The 18,263-nt window shown below is 41.4% G+C and overlaps 1 protein-coding gene across 1 annotated transcript in view; it reads right to left on the bottom strand.

The window, feature by feature from the left end:
* ZCCHC14 (zinc finger CCHC-type containing 14) overlaps positions 1–18,263 on the bottom strand; it is a gene marked incomplete at both ends in the record, with an annotated part of 53,181 nt that overhangs the window by 20,244 nt on the left and 14,674 nt on the right. The window contains one exon of the mRNA XM_084269932.1: positions 18,120–18,243. Coding sequence (XP_084126058.1) covers positions 18,120–18,243 — 124 coding nt within the window. The remainder of the gene's footprint in view (positions 1–18,119; positions 18,244–18,263) is intronic.

The following is an 18,263-nucleotide window of genomic DNA, read 5'->3' as shown; positions in this document are numbered from 1 at the left end:
CTCCGCAGGGGAGCTGCTCCAGCCCTCTGAGCATCTCTGTGGCTCCTCTGACCCCTCTCCAACAGTTCCACATCTTTCTTGTATTGGGCCCCAGCTCTGGACACAGGACTCCTGCTGGGGCCTCCCCAGGGCAGAGCAGAGAGGCCAAGTACGTAATTGTACTTGATGCTTCTGGCTTTAAAGCTTGGTTAACTTTCATTCATGAAGTTGTGCCTTCATGGAAATAAGCACTCAAAACACAAATCCAGCAGTTGAATTTGTGCTGGAAAGGTCTACCTAACAAGAAGGAACTAATAAAATACTATTCCACATCCTTGTTTACACAGAAGTGGTAACCAAAAAACGCACCACCAAGACTTTCACATGCCATCCCTTGTTTTTTCTAGGAGAAATACTTCAAAAGCAGCATTACTCGATTATTGCTGCCCATTCCAAAGTGATTCCAAGTGACCACACCAGAAATGGAAAGAAAACCCCACAAAAACTCCCTGCTCAACCCTCAAACCCACCAGTATTTATATTCCCATATAGGCAAAAGTGAGGGAAAACAGGAGGAAGTTTAGTTACTGGTTTCAAAGCACATGAAGTTAACAAAGTTTGGGGGTTGTTTTGTTTTAAACAAAAATACCTAAGCTATAATGGAGAATAAAAATCCCCCACCAAACTGAAGTACACACTCTTTACCAGCAAAGAGATCGAGCCTCTTCTGCCACAGACATAAAAGACCAAGTTTTCAAGTCAACTACATTTAGTTTAGTTCCCTAGCCTCATACTCCTCCAAATTTAAATGAGTCATTAACTGGAATACCAGAGGCCTGAAGGAAACTTGCAGAATCAAGTAGTAGTTTTCCAAAGCATGTACTGAAATGATTGGCCTGAGTCTGTAAGATTAAGATGAAATTAGTAAGAGTTGAGAGCTAAATAACTCTGATATTGATCAGCATCTTTCAGGTTGCTGAGAGTTTGGTGTCAATGAGTCCCAGGACCTCAAATCAAGTTTATCTCAGGTTTATTTACTGTAATTCTTTTAACATACCAGACAATTACAGTGTTAGCTTGGAATGGTTTGGTAGTTAAAGCAAAAGAGGGGCTGGCACTGGTGATCTGTCTCTCAGATCTCTTCACTGAAGATTTTGCTGGAAGAGCATCCCCAAGGACTCACTTCAGGTGACCATTCAAACCTGGACCCACCAGGCTCTGAATCACTGACTAATATTAAGAGGATGACACTGAAACCATTCAACTTGAACTTTGCCCCCACCAGTGAAAGCACACCTTGGATGGTTTCACAACACATTATCTCACAAACCATTCCTTTTAAGTAAGAGATAACCAATCTGCATCAATCTACTGATGGATCAGAGTCCAAATAAAGGAATAACAAGAGATGCTCCCCGATGTGTAATGTTCATAGCTACAGAAGCTGTGATCCAGAAGTAAAGAAAGGCAGATCTCAGAATATATTCTTAAAATTAAAGCATATCAGTGTCAGAGGTAACTCTGTGACAAGAGCACATCGTGCAGCTATGAGCTTGTCTATCTATAGCTATATTGGATAGAAGAATTGCTTCCACTTGAGAGCATCAACTGATTGTTTACAGAGTATTTCTTTAGAAGTGAGGGAAGACAGGCAGAGCTCAGATGACTTTCAAAAAGAAATACTTATTTTACTACTTGTAGAAAAAGTAAAATATGGAAAGGATGAAGCAATTTGCTCTACAGCTCACTACACTGCTCTGTCATGTTAGAATGACCTTTCCTTGTTGTATTAGGAGAGAAAAGAAATGACATCTCATTCTCAGAACTCTCCAGACACAGCACTGTAATTTATTAAGATATTAACCTGTTTTCACATCATTCAGTGGTGATGGATTGAGAAAGCACTGTGTGAAGAGGTGTAACTGGGACACTGAAGTGATCCCAAAACCTTTGTGCAGATATAAAGCTGCTGCTTGCTAAGAAACAGTTAAACTGAGCCATAAGTTACATAGACCTTAAATCCCCCTCCAAAAGAGGGCAGGTTGGCATGAAAGCACAGTAGGATCTTGGCCTGTTCTTCCAACATCAGGTGGCTTCAAAGGACTCCATGAAGCCTGACCCATCCAGGAAATCAAAGACTGGATTCCCAGGAGAAGACTACTGCATTTACACCATCTTTAAAAGTCAGCAGTGACCACAGCACTACAAAAAGAATTCAAAATAAGTTGCAGATTCACTTGAGACTCCAAACAGAGCAGACATTTTCCTGTTACCAGCCTCTTTAAACCAAGTATCCTGCTGGAACTTATGCCTGGCTAACACAAATGCAGGAGGCAGAACTAATTACTGTCATGGCTTTCATTTAGAAAAACAAAGGAGGTAAAAGTTAGCAGAGAACAGAAGAGGGACCTCTACCTCTCCCCCATTCCTGTGACTGAAACTGAAGAAGCAGGGTGTCCCAGTATGTGACCCAAAGCCTTGTATTGCTGCTCCCCAAGTTGCCACTGGTTGGCCTTCACTTCTCTCCAGATAAACTGATTTGGAACCACAAACTTAAAGTCAATCACTGTCTCTTCATAAAACAGATGGTTTTGTGGAGAAAAAGAAAACACAACTTGAGTTTAAGGTATATTGGACTTGCTAGGTCCCAGTTCAGCCTCAAAACAGGGTTCACCATCCTTCTGGTACCACTCAAGAGTAGAAGAGCAGACAGCAGCTTTTGCACAGTGTCTGCTTAAAAAGGAAGCTACAGCTAGGAAAGAACTCATAAAACCCATCAGAGCTGTTACACTAGTTAGCAGGAAAGTCTTCTGCCTGGCTGTAGCCTCTACAAACATGCACAGGAAAACACTGGAAATTAAAGTGTGATGGACATAATAAAAAATTAGAGGAAGAATTGCTTTCAGAAATGCCATTTTTCTTTGTAAGAAATAAGGGTTCTTCCAATTATAGAGAATATTTAAGATCAAAACCAACACATACTTACAACGTGAGTTTAAGGGACAAGTTAATCCTGCTTTAATTTGAAAATAAAATTTAAGACTACAAACCACAATATTCCACAGGAAATGATGACACAGCTTTTTCAAAAATAGATATAAAAAAAATCAAGGCCATCAGCTTACTTTTGGCAGCATATAGGAAGGAATAATACAGTGGGATTGTAGCACTTCCCCCCCAAACTAGTAATTCTCATGTTCTTGCTATTTCCTTATTCTGGCTTGAACTTGCCAACTAAGTGACCTTCTAATGTTTCTCAAAAAAAAAAAAAAAAAAAAAGAGACATATAAATTAAAATCTTTGTTTTTAAGATAATTCATACATTGTTTTGATTAATGCTGAAGAATCCTGTCAGCACATTAAGACAACCACAAAAGCCAATCAACCTAAAGAAGGGTTTCGCAACGGCGCTGGATTGAAAAGCTCCACACAAAGAGCTGTCTGCACTGGAAGGTTGGAGAAGACTCCCATCTGGACAGGAAAATGTGAAACCCAGAAGAATCAGCCAGCTGCTTCCAAAACAAAAAGAAATAAAAATCAAGATACAGCTTCAAACACTAATCTGAAGGGTTTTCTTAGCAAATACTTCAGGCCAAGAGCACTAACATTTGTGTTACTGCTGCTGAGCTGCCTGCCATTGCCACTGAATGGACAACTGCCTTACAAGTTGCCTTTTTTTCCCCTTTCTAATGCCAGAAAAAGCTTTTACAGAATAAATTATCCAGATAGGGCTGCTGTATTGGACAGATCTGTGTAACAGCTCCAATGCCTGAGTAAATCTGAGCACCAACACATGTCACAAAACAGGTGCTGGGCTTTGAAATGTATACTTACCCAGGGTATGTGGGGGAACATAAAGAATAACGCTCTGGGCAGAGAGAGTTATGATATGGGGCTAAGAAAGGCTGTGAGAGTTTGATATTAATTACAGACAACTGAGCAACAGGTAAAAAAAAAATACTCCTTAGCTGAGTTTTGAACAAGCAGCTCTTACCATGTATCTCTCTGTAGCATCAGGTGGAACATATCCAAAGAGGAAACCTTAGCTGTGTTTTTAATACCATGGAAACACTTCATCATTTTCAAGAATGATTTTAGGTAAACACTTGCAACACTGAAAGTTTAAAGGTACCCTCCCACAAATTCAGAGGCCTAGTCAGGGTTTGCTGCTTGTGGGTTGGGGACTGCTTGGTTGTTTTTTTTTTTTTTAAAAAAGGACTTCAAAATTTAATTTGTAAAAATATATTTACTGCCTAATTCCCCAAGCTGGCTAATTCTACACGTAAGTGCAGCTAATTAACTATTTTCCTGCAACTGAAAAAAGAAGCAGGGGTAAGTTATGAATGCAGCTATGTCCTTCACTTCCTTAGAAATCCAGCCCAGTGACTCATCTTCCTTCTCCAGTTTAACTAGAGGAGATTTCTCAGAGGAATGCACAGCTCATTTTGAAAAGCACTCCTGCAAAACTGACTATAATATAAACCCAAAGGCTGAGTTTGAAGGCAGCTTCAGTAACCACTACCATAAACTCTTGTATAAGCAATTAAAACAATCAGGCTGCCCTTATCTAATTACTCAGCCCATGGTAGTAAACATCTCTGCAGTCAAGAGAGATGGTTCAAACTCCATATAGAAATACTTTTACTTACTGGGGAAGTAACTTGTGGTAGTATATTTAGTCTGGCTTTATCTGATGGAGTGATTATTTTATTTACTGTTCTTAGATGGCTTTTTAAACAAAATCTTGGCTTTGCTCCTTCCTTTTACAAGGAGGTTTGCTCATCCTAGAGAAGATTTATGCTTCCTTAGAAAGGATTTTCTCTGGCACACAATCCACCAAACCCCTACAAACCCAAGATGAGACACATTAGTTCTAATCTGAATGCTATATTCACCTACAAAACTAAAAACACAAGGTTAGTTTTCCATGGGAAACGCTCTTGGTAACATTCTTTCCCTGATCAGTTTTTGTACTACAGCATACCCAGAAAACCCAGGCTTCACTAAATCCCCAAATCAGAGGAAAACCAAACCCAATTCAGTTAAGCCTTTGAAGTTCCTGTGTCAGCATGGAACAGACACACACACCAAGCTCAGAAAGAGAACACAACCCTCGGTGATGCACCCTGAAAGGAAACCAGAGGGGGAAACGTGACACACACAGGTAGTCACCACAGCTGGGAATCCGAGCTGGTGTTTGCTCTGAAGCTTTGAGCAATGTCCTAAGTACAGACAGACAAATCGAGTCACTCACCAACTCACCAGAGCCACCTTGAAATGCAGTTTGAACTAACAGCAAACCACCTTTTTCTGTGGGGGGAGAAGGCACTGGGAACTGAGTCAAGGGTGCTCACTACCCCTTAGTTTTTCCTCATCACACAAGATTTTATTCAAGCCTTCTGGGTCCTGCTTCAGTAATTATAATCCACTGTTACTCTATTAAAACAACAAACAAATAACAAACACACAGTTCCCACTGCATAAAAATGAATTACACTTGAAATCAATCACAACTGCATCCAATGAGGATTTGCCCAGCAACACTTCAAGCCTGAGCATTACCATGTCAGGAGCCAGACTTGATGATCCTTATGGGTCCCTCCCAACTCAGTATATTCTACGAGTATATTCTAAGCCCGAGCCTGACCATTCCCCACACACATATTAATTATACATTACAGAAACACATGGTTATCTTGTTTTTCTCCAGCCCAGCCAAACACAGATAGCGAGTTGCAGCACGTAACCATATATCGGCATAGCTGGAAGCCTGTCAGGGAGGCTGGAAGGCAGCAGCTGCTCAGCCAGCATGCCCTGGCTTGAAGGGCAATCTGGTGATAAAACCCCAGAGTGCTGGGATCAGATGGCCGGCTGCTCCAACCTTGGCTAAAGGATTTCTTCAGCAGCCTAAAGGAGTTCGGAGCGTCCAACTCTTAACAAGGCAGAAAGGGGCATTTCAAAACTTCAAGGCACACAAGCACAGGCAGATAGTCCTGTCTGAAGGACAGCTAGTCCAGAGCAGCACAGTTTAATGCTCATGTAAATAAGCACGTGCTGTTTTCTGCCTTTCTGAGAACAGGATCAGCATCTTGAAGCTCATGACTAAGGCTGCAATAACAAGCACGAGCAGTGAGGACAAAGCGATTTTGCACCAGCTTCAGGGGTTTTTCTTCCCCCTAAAGAATTGCAGCAGGAAAACCTTGTTAGCAGGGGAAAAATATTCTGTTAACACCACCAGACTAAGGGACTAATCCAGAATAGGCAAAACCTTGAGTACACACAGTCTTGCCAAGAGCCACAAATGCATTCAAGTGCTTAGTTCCATGAGAAACAAATATCCCCCTGTACAGCCACTGCTCTGAGGTTCTCCTTTTGCTGGCAGTTATGTCCTTGAACATTTTCAGGTCTCTGGTCTCAAGCTTTAATATTCTCAGTCCCTTTTATGCTTTTGTATAAATCATTGTCCCTTCAGTCTGGATCCCAGACAAGATTTGACCAGTGATTCAAAGACACAGGGGAAAAAAAGATCTAATTGAACACTGAAGCTTATTTTGAGATACTGTGCAACTAGTAGACAACTGTTTCTGTAGCACATCTATGAAGGAAATATAAAAGGGAAAAGAAGACCAAAGAAGATTTTATTAGTATTTGCCAAGGCAGCGAGAATGCCCAGAAACCAACATAAAAAGAACAGAAACAAAAACCAAACCCCATCCACTAAAAACCTCAGTGGCTTGAAACTCCACGCTTGCCACTGGATTCCGCAGTAGAGAATCAAGCAAAACACACATTTCTACCAAAACCAGAGTTTAAAGCTCAAGTTTCCCACAGTCTTTTGCAGTAGTAGGGTATCTAGCAACTTCAGGCACAGCTTAGTGGTGGGAAGGAAGACAAACCTCGATCTCCCTATGCCATACCTACTGGCTTTGCAAACAAAATCCACTTCTCTTCCAGGGGATTGTTTACGAAGGACTCAGACTGTTTTCCTGCAAATGATGGTCCAACTGTAGCTCTGCTTGAACTAAACACTGAATAATTCACCCACAGAAATGGAAGACACAGTAGAGACAATCTTCTAAGGCTCTGTTGTGTTTTATTCCATTTCCTTTCAGTTGTATATCTTAATGATGTAATTTTAGCAGGGCTACCCCTTTGAGTTACTGCTAAAAATAGCAGCTGCACCCTACACTGATGAAATGCATCCACTCCAGGCAGTTAAGTAATGCAAGTCCACTGCTTTTTTTTTTTATTCCAGAGAGATAAAAGACCAAGTCATAAAGCAAATGAAACATTAACCTTCCAGCTTAGCTTTTCTGTGCACCCAAGAAATAAAATCTAGTTTAATCAAAACCATTGTTCTACATAATTACAGCTTCCAACTCCCCAGCATAAAAGAGGAGGAGAAAATGGAATTAGAAATGAAATCTGACAAAGCACCTCAACCATGCCAAAGCTGACTACTTGTCTCCTGCCCTACCCGTGCAGTGCACAGTAACAGAGATACCATATGGTCCAAGCCACAGCTCCTCTGCTGCAGGAACACATCTGATGGCATGAGCATCTGTTGCTGAAGGGAAGTACAAGATGTCCTGCTGTATGCAGGTTTGGGACAGTATGACCCCTTCATATGTTCATTGCAGCCTTCCAGTCCCTGAAGGGAGCAGAGGGACAGGAGGGGAATCAGCTTTTTAAAAGGGTAGACAATGGCAGGACAAGGGGGATGGAGTGAAGCTGAAGGAGGGAAGGTTTAAATTAGGTGATAGGGGGAAGTTCCTTCCAGAGAGAGTGGTGAGGGGCTGGAAGGGGCTGCCCAGAGAGGGGGTGGGTGCCCCATCCCTGGGGGTGTTCAAGGCCAGGTTGGCTGGGGCCCTGGGCAACCTTGTGTAGCTCCAGGCCTGGAGGTTGGTGTCCCTGCCTGTGGCAGGGGGTTGGAGCTCTGTGACCCTTGGGGTCCCTTCCAACCCAGACCAGTCTATGATTCAGTCTCCCAATTTCCACTATCTGTGATCTCCAAATAAGATTTTACTCTCAACTTACTTAGCATCAACCCACAAACAACTCTAGATGCTTTCATTACCCACACAGCTGTCACATCTCTTCATCCAGGTCTCAGGGTCTGGCTCAGCTCTGGCATTTTTCAACAGATGCAGTTTGTGAAAGCTGCATTAAGCAGAAGAATCCAACTTTCTTTAATCAACCCCCAAATACAATGGAATTAACCCACAGAACTTCACTGCTTTGACTGTTCTCAGCTTCATCTTTTCCTTGGTTTTATTCTAGTTATACCAAACTCAGTGTTAACAGTACTGCTTTCTCCTTTGGCTGCTAGTAAAAGGAAATACAAGTTAGTGAAGGCACATATAATCTAAGAAATAATAACTATTTCAACAAAACAATGGAGAAGAACTTGCTTCTGTCTACAAAGAGAGTCCAAAGAGCCCTTCTGACCATTGATTAGAAAAATCGTAACCTGTTTGATGTAGATCTGAGGGTTTTTTGAGAGCTCTACAAATATTAAGCCAGCCCTGATGTAAAGCAAGAAGTACCCCCAGCCTGCTGGGTACATAAACAGGCCTCCACAGTGAACAAGCAGCAAAGCCACATCCAGAACACAAGAATCAGTAGCTCAGGCATAGTGATCCTCAAAGAGCAGAGGGCACAGATTCCTTCTGAGTTTCAATCTGCAGCCAAAAAAGAATTAAATAATGAAGTCACCCACTGCCTCCTGACCTGTGAATCAAGGCTGGAGGCAGCTGGTAGAGCCAAAGTGCAGGAAAAACTATTCAAAACCCACAACCAATTTCTTCCCCTCTAACCACACGTCCTGCAGTCAGACTCATGAGCTACCATTTGCAAAAGGTCTCTCTCACCAGCATATTATTACATTCATCATTTCTTCTCTGCAGTCCATCTGTTCCCTGGTGCCTGATACTGAATGTGAGAAACCCTGATCACTCAGAAATGTTGTCATTTACTAAAGAAGGTCACTTCCAGATTAGAAAGAAGGGAAGCAGAGCAAAGAAATATTTGCTGTAGTAGTAGGGGAAGCAAAGAAAAATGCTGGCAAAGTGGATAATGTGTTTTGTGAGATGTTCTCATCCTTCCTCTCCACCCACCTCCTCAGTTTTCAGACCAATATGTCACGTCAGTGCTCAGCACTAAGGATAATACATCTCCTCCTGTGACTTACTGCCCTACTCCAAACTAGTTGATTGTTTCTAGTATCACCAGTTTCCCTAATGTAATCTCAACTACTACAGTGTCTGGTGTCTTTTCCCTACCACAGTCTGACTCTTTCAAAAACTGCCAGCCTCCCCTGTCTGCAGAGTAAAGCCCCAATGTGCCAAGCCTGATGTTGACATCAAAAGTCAACCAAGAAACTTAAAGACTTAAGTTCCCATAAATTTTCAGATCTGGACCCAAAAATCTGTGAGGGATGACAACACTTCTGGCTTGTATGTGCAAGTACCTGCAAAACCTCCAGCTACTCATTGATAAAATTATTGTACTTTGATCTGTTACCCTCAGGGAGCCAGCCCTTTGGAGGAAAAAAAGATAAATTGAGACATATGGAAACAAAAAATGAGGGATTTAACAATAAACTGATAAAGGAAGGGAAAGAACATCTAGCAGCTAACAACTAACCAGCAAAGAAAGCTTCTTAAGCATGCCATACACAAGAAAATTGCTGTTTAGTCAGTAGTACACTTGTGACAGCATGAAAAAAAAGAACAGGCAGAGACATTATGGTTTTCTAGGAATACATGTGAATCACTCCTATTCTTCAAAATGATATTTTTTTATGTCCAGTAGAATTCAGGGAAAGTATAAGCCTAGAGACAATAAGCCATTTATTTTAAACTCCTGTCTCCCCCTGTAATGTGTCAGTGAACCCAGTTATTTCAAAACTGACATTTCCAGATGTTAAAGGGTGTTAAATTCTAAAGAGATGCTGAACAGCTGAGCATTTCTGAACATTTCACACATCCCTCACTCGATCTTCAGGCAGCATCCGGTCCCACTGAGCTATCTGCCATCAGGTTGCAGCAGAAATCACCAGGAGACAAGAATCAGCAGTTAATAGTCACCTTTGTTTGTTCTTGGAAGCCCTTCATGACGTGTTCTCTATCCTTTAGTAGGTTTTTACATTTCAAATGTCTTCTCCAACAACCCCCCTGCCTTTCTAAAAGATGTTATGCAGGTTTAAGCATTAGTTCAGCCAAGATGTACACCAGGCAACGTTTTCACAACTCCTTCTGGCTCTGGTACATTTATTTTTCCAGAAGATGTGCTGCATTAAGCCATTACTTAAAGATTTGAGGAAAAAACCAGATCTGGTTTTGCTCCTTTAATGAAATTTTAATCAAAAGCTCAAGTCACTTATGCTGCTTCCATTACTGGCAAAAGGTCATGCTATTGCTTCCATAGCTGTTGAGGTAATGGCTATTAATTTCATCTGCATTAACGACTGATGTGCCATAACTGGCACTTCCAGGGCTGAGGGCACTTCCACTGCTTCACAGACATGGACTGGCAATACAGGGGAGTCCTTCTAGGAACATATGTGCCTAAGCACTGCCTCCTGTGCTTCTGAAGAGCCATGGAAAAAAGGCAAATTGTATTAAATATGAATTCCTCATCTCACATTAGACATTGACAACGACCTGGTCATTATTTAAGGTCAGGAATCTACCTGAGGAATGCATTACAGTGAGGAAAACCCCTCAGCATGGATGAATTTAGCTGCATGCTACTGTTTGGCTACTTATTTTTCAGAGTAGCCTGATTCTAATTCATTATAAACAGAAATATCATCCAACACCCACAAAACCCAAATCAAATGGACTTCATAGTACTCAAAAATCAAACCTTTACCAGAAGGCTAGTTATTTGCTAATGTTCAATAAGAAAGTTATATTGCCTGCTACAGAAATTCAGAACAAGACTTGATAAGAATAAATAAAAGCAATGTTGGTTAGAAAGGAGCAATCTGAAGCCGTTTTTGCCCTACCAGGCCTGTGTCATATATATCTCCTCCCTTCTGCAGAGCCTCCAGCCCCACATCCCTTAGGCTACTTTCCACATCTACCATGCCCACCTTCATTATTTTTTCCCCCCAAATTTTCCACATATTCCATAAATACACATAACCAGCTACCTTCCTTCCCCCAGCATGCTTACCACTGCAAGACACCTGCCTTTCTCACACCCCCATGTACTTCTGCAGGATGCCAGTTCAGTCTTGCATCCCTACAGCGATGTGCACAGGACTCTTGTGAACTGCCAACTGTGCAACCATCAGCACATGTTGCCTCTAGTCCAAAAAAAACAAAGACAATGAGTGGCTGGGGTAGGCCAAGCAGGATAAAAGCTCAAGTGTTCTTACGTCTCCTCTTGATGGAAGCATGAGTGAAGCTCTTCTATCCAGATGCTACTGTAGAATAAGACTCCCAATACCCCTGTCAAATTTGAATTAGTTTAATCAAGGGGCTCAACAGTTAATAAGGTAGGAACTGACAGAGCTGCCTGTGCAGAGTGATTCTATCACCTTTATTGAGGAAAACCAAGAAGCCCAAACTAGACTGAAGAAAAGGAACCACTCTGCAGATTCAAGGTAAAAATATATCTATGGGTGTTGATATATACATTATTGTCATGTGAACAAGGCACATGGCATGCACTCAATTAAAACTGCCTCTAGGAAATGCACAGAGTCTCATGCTGTGAACTCAAACAAGAGCCATGGGTAAATGTATACAGCATGATTTTCACAGAATGGTTAAGGTTGGAAGGGACCTTAAAGACTGAAGCCAACTCAGTACAGCTCTTGGCCAAGGGGCAGACCTTTTAACCTGCACATAAAGTGCCTGTGAACCATGAAGAGCCTGAAGGAATCTAGGCCACGAATTACAAACTTCAAGTACTTGCACAGAAAGGTTATGACAATTACTGCATGAGTAGGCAGAGCAGAACCTACTTTTCATTCAGTTAGAAGAGTCCTCATGTCGCCCTCCCCTCCTCTCCCTGAGTATCTTGTCATAGCAATCCCAGCTCTCCTGACAAGTCTCATTACGTGGAAAGGGAGGTAAGGAAGTCTGCAAAGAAATACTCACTCCAGCCTCTGGAATACACAAGCTAACTTATTAAACTTTAACAACTAACTTTGCCAGAGTCCAACTGCAGCCTCAGGAGTGAGGAACTCTACTCCCAGCTCTGACCCAGCCCCAGGGTTGAGCTCCTTAACACGGCCTTGGCTTTGCAGGCCTAAAATGGGCTTCTACACCTGCCTAATGAAGGACAGAGCCCAACTGCACACTCAGTAAAAACTTGAGATGAAATGGAATGGGCTTGATTTTTTAAAAATTAAACAAAACCCCTCATGACTCTGTTCTTCATTCTGAAGTTAAGCCTCCAACCTTAAATAAACTCCAACTCCTGAAGACCAAGCTGTGTGATTTGCACAACATACAGGCTTCAGGAGATTTCTTAACATACAGTAATCTTCTAGCACAGGGGAAAATATGCAACATCAAAACATTATTTTTAAGTACACTAATCCTTGGATTTGATTGCTTGAATTAACTCTAAATACTCACTACTCATAAAACAATGAGTATATTAGAGACAGTAAGTCGGGAATGCAGCGCCTGGTGTGTGATCTAACAACCTAACACTGCTGAAGTTTAGAAGCAAGAGTTCCACTTCAGAGATAAAATGAACAAAGACATATACAAACAGCTGAAAAATTATATACAGCTGGCCAAGGGAGATTTTTTCCTGAAGGATTATCATAGCCTAAATATTTCTTTAAGCCCTACCCTAACGGTAGTTGACCCAATATTGTTGGGACATGATGATGTATTTACTTAAAAATAGAATAATCCAGCTACCCAACTGATGCAGAACAAGGCACTACAAAGCTCAGACCCTGAACTGAAAGGATTTCAGAGCTTTTTTTCCTCTCTCCCTGTGTTTTCTCCCTGCCTGTTAACAGGCTGAACAACTGGCATCTAACATTCCACAAGCCTGTTGGTTTCCTTTAAGGAAGAGAGCTCCTGCAGTCTAGTTTCTTGTGGAAAACAGATGAGTCAAGAAAGTGGGAGACAAGAAAAGGTGCAACACCATACAAATATATCTTGCCAAGGAAAATAAATTGGGCAGTAAAAATAGTGGTTAAAAGTTCTGGATAGCTTACACCACACTTTTCTGCTGGCTATAGTAATGAAAGAATTTAAGATTCCAAAGCCTGCACATAATATTCAGCTTAACCTACCTGCAACTCTCATCCTACCTGAGGTCAACAGGTTTACTGCAAACCAGGATATATTTTACATCTTAAAATTAAACCAATATATTACTGAGATGTGTTTTCTCTGAAGTTTCTATTTCTTCATGTCCACAGACTGCAGCTCCTTTAGTCCAGCAAGTCACTTGCTAGTCTGTGTAGTTATCCTAGCCTGGGACAACGCTGAGGCTTTGCAGGACCTTGTGTGTGGACTAATGGCATACCTTCAATTAAGCAAGAAGTTTTAATGTACTAAATGAAGTAGAGATTGTGGAATAAAGCCTACTGCATCCACTTCACAGCTAAAAGCTTTACTTCTGTCCACGGAAAGCAGTCTGTGCCTATCATCAGATGCTCATGTTGCAAGAATCGTGATTCAACTTCACTATATAAGGTTCGTATTTCAACAGTTGCTTCATTTGAAATCAGACTGGCACGGAGACAATCTTGAGGTTTGTGTGTGGCAACAGCAGAAAGGCAGGATAAATACACAGGAAACACAAGAATAGGGGGAATTTTTTGTCACTTTGCAGAAAATGAGACTTCTTCAGTTGAGGGAACCATCTTCCAGACTGCTTTCTGGAGGAAAACAGTGCTAAGTGCCACCTGCAAAGCCTCACAGCAGCAAATAAACATCTTCTAAAAACCACCACAGAGCTTCCACAGGAGAAAATTTCAAAATAGAGGCTGTGAAAAATCAACATTTTACTCAGGATTATGAAAATTTTACAGTGTGAAGACTGTACTGTAACGTTTTACAACTTACACTGCTTTTGTTATAAAGATTCTTTTGTTCTGCACTTCAACATCTGGTCTAATGTACTTTATTCCACTGTGCTTTTGGAAAATATGCTGTGGTTGCTGACTATGTTTAATACATTTCTAAAACATGTCACATGCACTGAGTAGCACTTGGTTACAGTACTACTGACCTGATGGCCAAGTCGTTCTGCTTGGAGCATTACAGAAAGTGTAATTAATAACATCTCTGGTCTACAGGAAATTCCTGTTGCTTTAAAAATAAATTAAAAAAAAAAAAAAGAGTTATATTTTTCATTCAGCTTCGATAACCGTAAGTGCTGCCTCCTGGGAATTGCCACACAAGGTCAGAATAACTCTACAGCCACAGGCTTGTTACAAATTAGCCCTGTGAATGGGACTTCCCAGAGGTCAGATTGCTCCTTCTGGACTAGGCATTAAGGACTGAATTCCCCTTAGCTGCAGCACAGGATTGCCTGCAAAACAAACTTCCTAGTGAGTATACTATTTTTATTCTTTAACCACCTGGATCTTTTGCTACTGGAGAAAGGTTCTGAGGTGGCTTCCCCCCCAAAAATATAGGGGAAAATCCTAAATTTCAAACAACCACCCTCAGTGCCTTGTTATCAGAATCCCTCCAAGGAAGTTTGCTGCCTTGGCTGGCATTGTGCTGGGAAACACAAGCGTGCCCATTGAAGGGACCATACTACAGGGTTGCACTGTTGCTACAGTATGTGCCTATCAAGGAAGCATGTTCAAAGATGAGATTTCATGCTTGCAACTGGAATCAACATTAATGACACTGACACCCTCTGCAGCTGTATTTGCACTGCTTCAGCTCTTGTAGCACTGCGGAAAAAAGCCCAGGGCAACACCAGGACAAGAGTGGGGCACTCGACTCACTGTACAGAGCAACCCACCCACCTTCATCAGAATTTGATTTTGTTCAGATCTGTATTAAAACCATACTTAAGTCCTGACTTACATTCTAGAAACAGTGGGCAAAGAAAGATGTAGCAACACATCGCTCTTGGAACTTCAGTTCTATGTATTTGCCTCTGTTCTCCTTGAGTAGAAAGATCTGGTAATACCTTAAAACCCACAAACAGGCCCCCCTGCACAGCTTAGCAGGGCAACAGCCAGTCCCTGGGAACAGGGGAAGTCTCCACTTCCAGTTAAGATCCCCTCCACACCTGTGAAAACAGGTCTGAACAACCCTAAATCACCAATGAAAACAAATATGAGAAAAAAAGCACAATTTATACTGCATGTTACTACAGCTGGTAGACTTCAGAAGAGGTCCAGATTCTTCCTACTTCAATACTCAACCAAACTTTTTCCAGACATAGGCAATGTTTTTGAGTTTTATTTTATAAAAGAAAACTCCAGGTAAAGCACAGATATATGTATTTTTTATATATATAGAGGACCTATTACTGTATTGATGAACATTCATATGGATGCTTATGTCAACAGGTATAGGATCTTCCTAGTGTCCCACCTCTTTTACTCTGCAGAATGTCCATCTAGTTTACCCTGTGCTGCTACATGCAGAAGGGGTTTTAGCTAAGACTTAAGGGCATAGAAAAAAAGAGTGAATTTTGCTAAATAACCATATGAATGCCCCCAGTTGGTCACCATGCCAAACACCACAGACATTACAGCATGGAACCAGCACACCAGTCCCTGCCAGCGTTCCCATCATTAGCTGGGCCTCCAAGATGAGAAGAAAAGTTTACAGGCTCCTCAGGCTGACATTCACTTTATAAATTCATTTCCTAAGGCAGCAATATTCTGTGCAGACAGAAAATCATCAGCAAATAAGCACTTGACAAGCCTCTACATGAAGGGTGTGTGAATGTTTCCAACCACTTAATGCAAACAGAAGTGCATGCAGATTTCCACCAGGGTTTGTTAAAGAGCATTCAGCAACACACTCCACACTTCTGTCTGTCCCATGAAGAAAGATTTTGCGCTAAAAGCTACTTTCAAAGTGTGGATTAGGGACAATGCAGCCACTGATAGCTTTCAGGTCCAAACCTACTACAAACCCACTCACTGTTTGACTCTACACATAGTATGTTGTATTACTGACATTTTCTACAAATCAGGATTAAAACCATTCACTGGATTAATACAAACTGTCCCTAATTCATCTCAGCACAATGGATACTGCACCTTTCCTGAGCTTGCTCATTTTTCTTCAGTTTCAGCTGCAGCCCTTTTAACTGAGATGCTTCCTGCCAAGAGAAGAACGATGAACTTGGGCAGCTCACTATTTCTGACCACAAACAAGAAGAAATCCCGTCCTCTCAAGCTGTCTGAAACAAGATTCACTAGAAAGTATCAACACAGGAATTACACAACTGGGTCAAGCAACCTCTCCATCCTCTCTCTACTCTTGTAACTGAATTTCCTGTGCCCTAGGTTAAAAACTTAGTGGGTCCAGACAAATTAAGAGTTGTGGTGGTTTGCTACAGGAATCAGAAATTTAAGTGAGCTCCAGGCTGGCAAATAATCTTCAGTTCTACTCCAACCTTAAGTGGTAGAACTCCCTACCAGACAGATCACCAAGGAGAAATCAACACAATCTTTGGAAAGCAGAAAATTAGTTAGTGGGAGTTGGTAAAAAGAGTTGTGGAACAGAGTTTTCTTACTAAGGCAATCTATAAGTTAAAAAACTAAATTTGCTGAAAACTAAGCAGGTATTCTATAAGAGAAAAGCAGATCAGAGGAAAACCTAATTAATTTTTGCAGTGTACCATGACTAATCTTGGCATATATGGTACTGGAATAGCAATCACTGAGTACAAATGAAAACAGTGTTGAACCCTGTCCTATTTTTAATCAGATGAAAGCCACAAACCTATCCCTGCTTCTGCTTAGTGCTGCATTTTCCTTTACCCTAATAGCTTTTACAGCTGGAGAAATAGCTACTTACAGCACTATTCTGCTGTAAAAATTATGGTTACTTACAGCTACTGGGATTAGAGTTGAGTATGTCGCAGAGAAGGAGGTCTGGTGGAGGCAAGCTAAGAACACTTCAGTGGGACATTTAACCCATTCCAACCTCTATCAGTTCCTCTGAGCTAAGACATGCTTTGAAATTCTTCAATCACAATTTAGGTGGTATAAACTGTATTTACAAGGTTATGAAGCAAACCAGTGGCAGAAAAGGAAACAGAACTCTGAAGATCAATTAAAAAAATAAACTAGGTGGTCGAGGACAATATTTTTAATGACATTTGAAGGCAATATACTAGTGCTGCTAATGTGATGGCTTATTTCCCCTGCATTAGTTCTGCCATACAGGGTTATTTTTATTAATACCACAAAGAGTTCACAAAAGCTCTTCTACACACGTAACAGCTCCCAGCTCAGACTTTCCTCACTTAACAGTGCTTTCTGTATACATTAAACAAAGATGCTGTTAGTCACACCTTAACCTAGACAGTTCAATATTTGTAATCACAGCCTGGAGTGTGGAAATGGAATTCATACTTATTAACTCAATTTTGCTAAGCCCAGTTTTTAGCCAGGTTGGCACATAATGTAACATTACAAAAATAAGATTTATTTTATAACAACATTCAGGGGGCACACATGTGCCACGAAAGGAGCAAGCCCTCTCTCCTATCCTCCACTCCTCTTTCCTTACACATTCCTGGGAACCAGGAGGAAGGTGGAAGTGGAAGCCTAACTGCCGTTTTAAATACCACCTTTTCTCCCCAATGAAACACCACTTGTCACTAAGCTTCATCCAAGAAATAATCTGTTGCTACAAAGATGAGAGGTGGGGTGTCAGAGATAATCCCTTTTTAAGGATACATTTCATGAGCTAAACTGGTGTTTCAACTGATAAGGAGCTTCCTTGCTTACCTCCCAGCAGAAGAATAAGCATACTTGCCTCTTGCTACACCATGTTTCACGGATACACGAACACAGAACCCCCTCAATGGCTTCCTTTGCTCAACCCAAGCCAGAGGTAAAGCAGCAAAATTCCAGGCTCCAGTCACAATTAAAAGTAATGCTAATTGCCATCAAGAGACACGGCTTCATTCCCCCACTGGAAGTACGGATGTGGAAAAGGACACACCTTTGGAGTGTTTCCCCGAAGGCCTCTTGGGTAATGACTCCTCCATGGAATGTGTTGATGTGTGTAGTACGTTTTCCAAACTGTTACTGACGCTGTTGATGGGGGTCTCAGACCTTGGAGTGACCTGGAAAGAAAAAAAAAAAC

The sequence above is a fragment of the Gallinula chloropus genome (assembly GCF_964237585.1).
Source record: "Gallinula chloropus genome assembly, chromosome: 13".
NCBI lineage: Eukaryota > Metazoa > Chordata > Aves > Gruiformes > Rallidae > Gallinula > Gallinula chloropus.
Note: the sequence above shows the minus strand (reverse complement) of the source record. Positions and strands in the feature narration are given on the sequence as shown.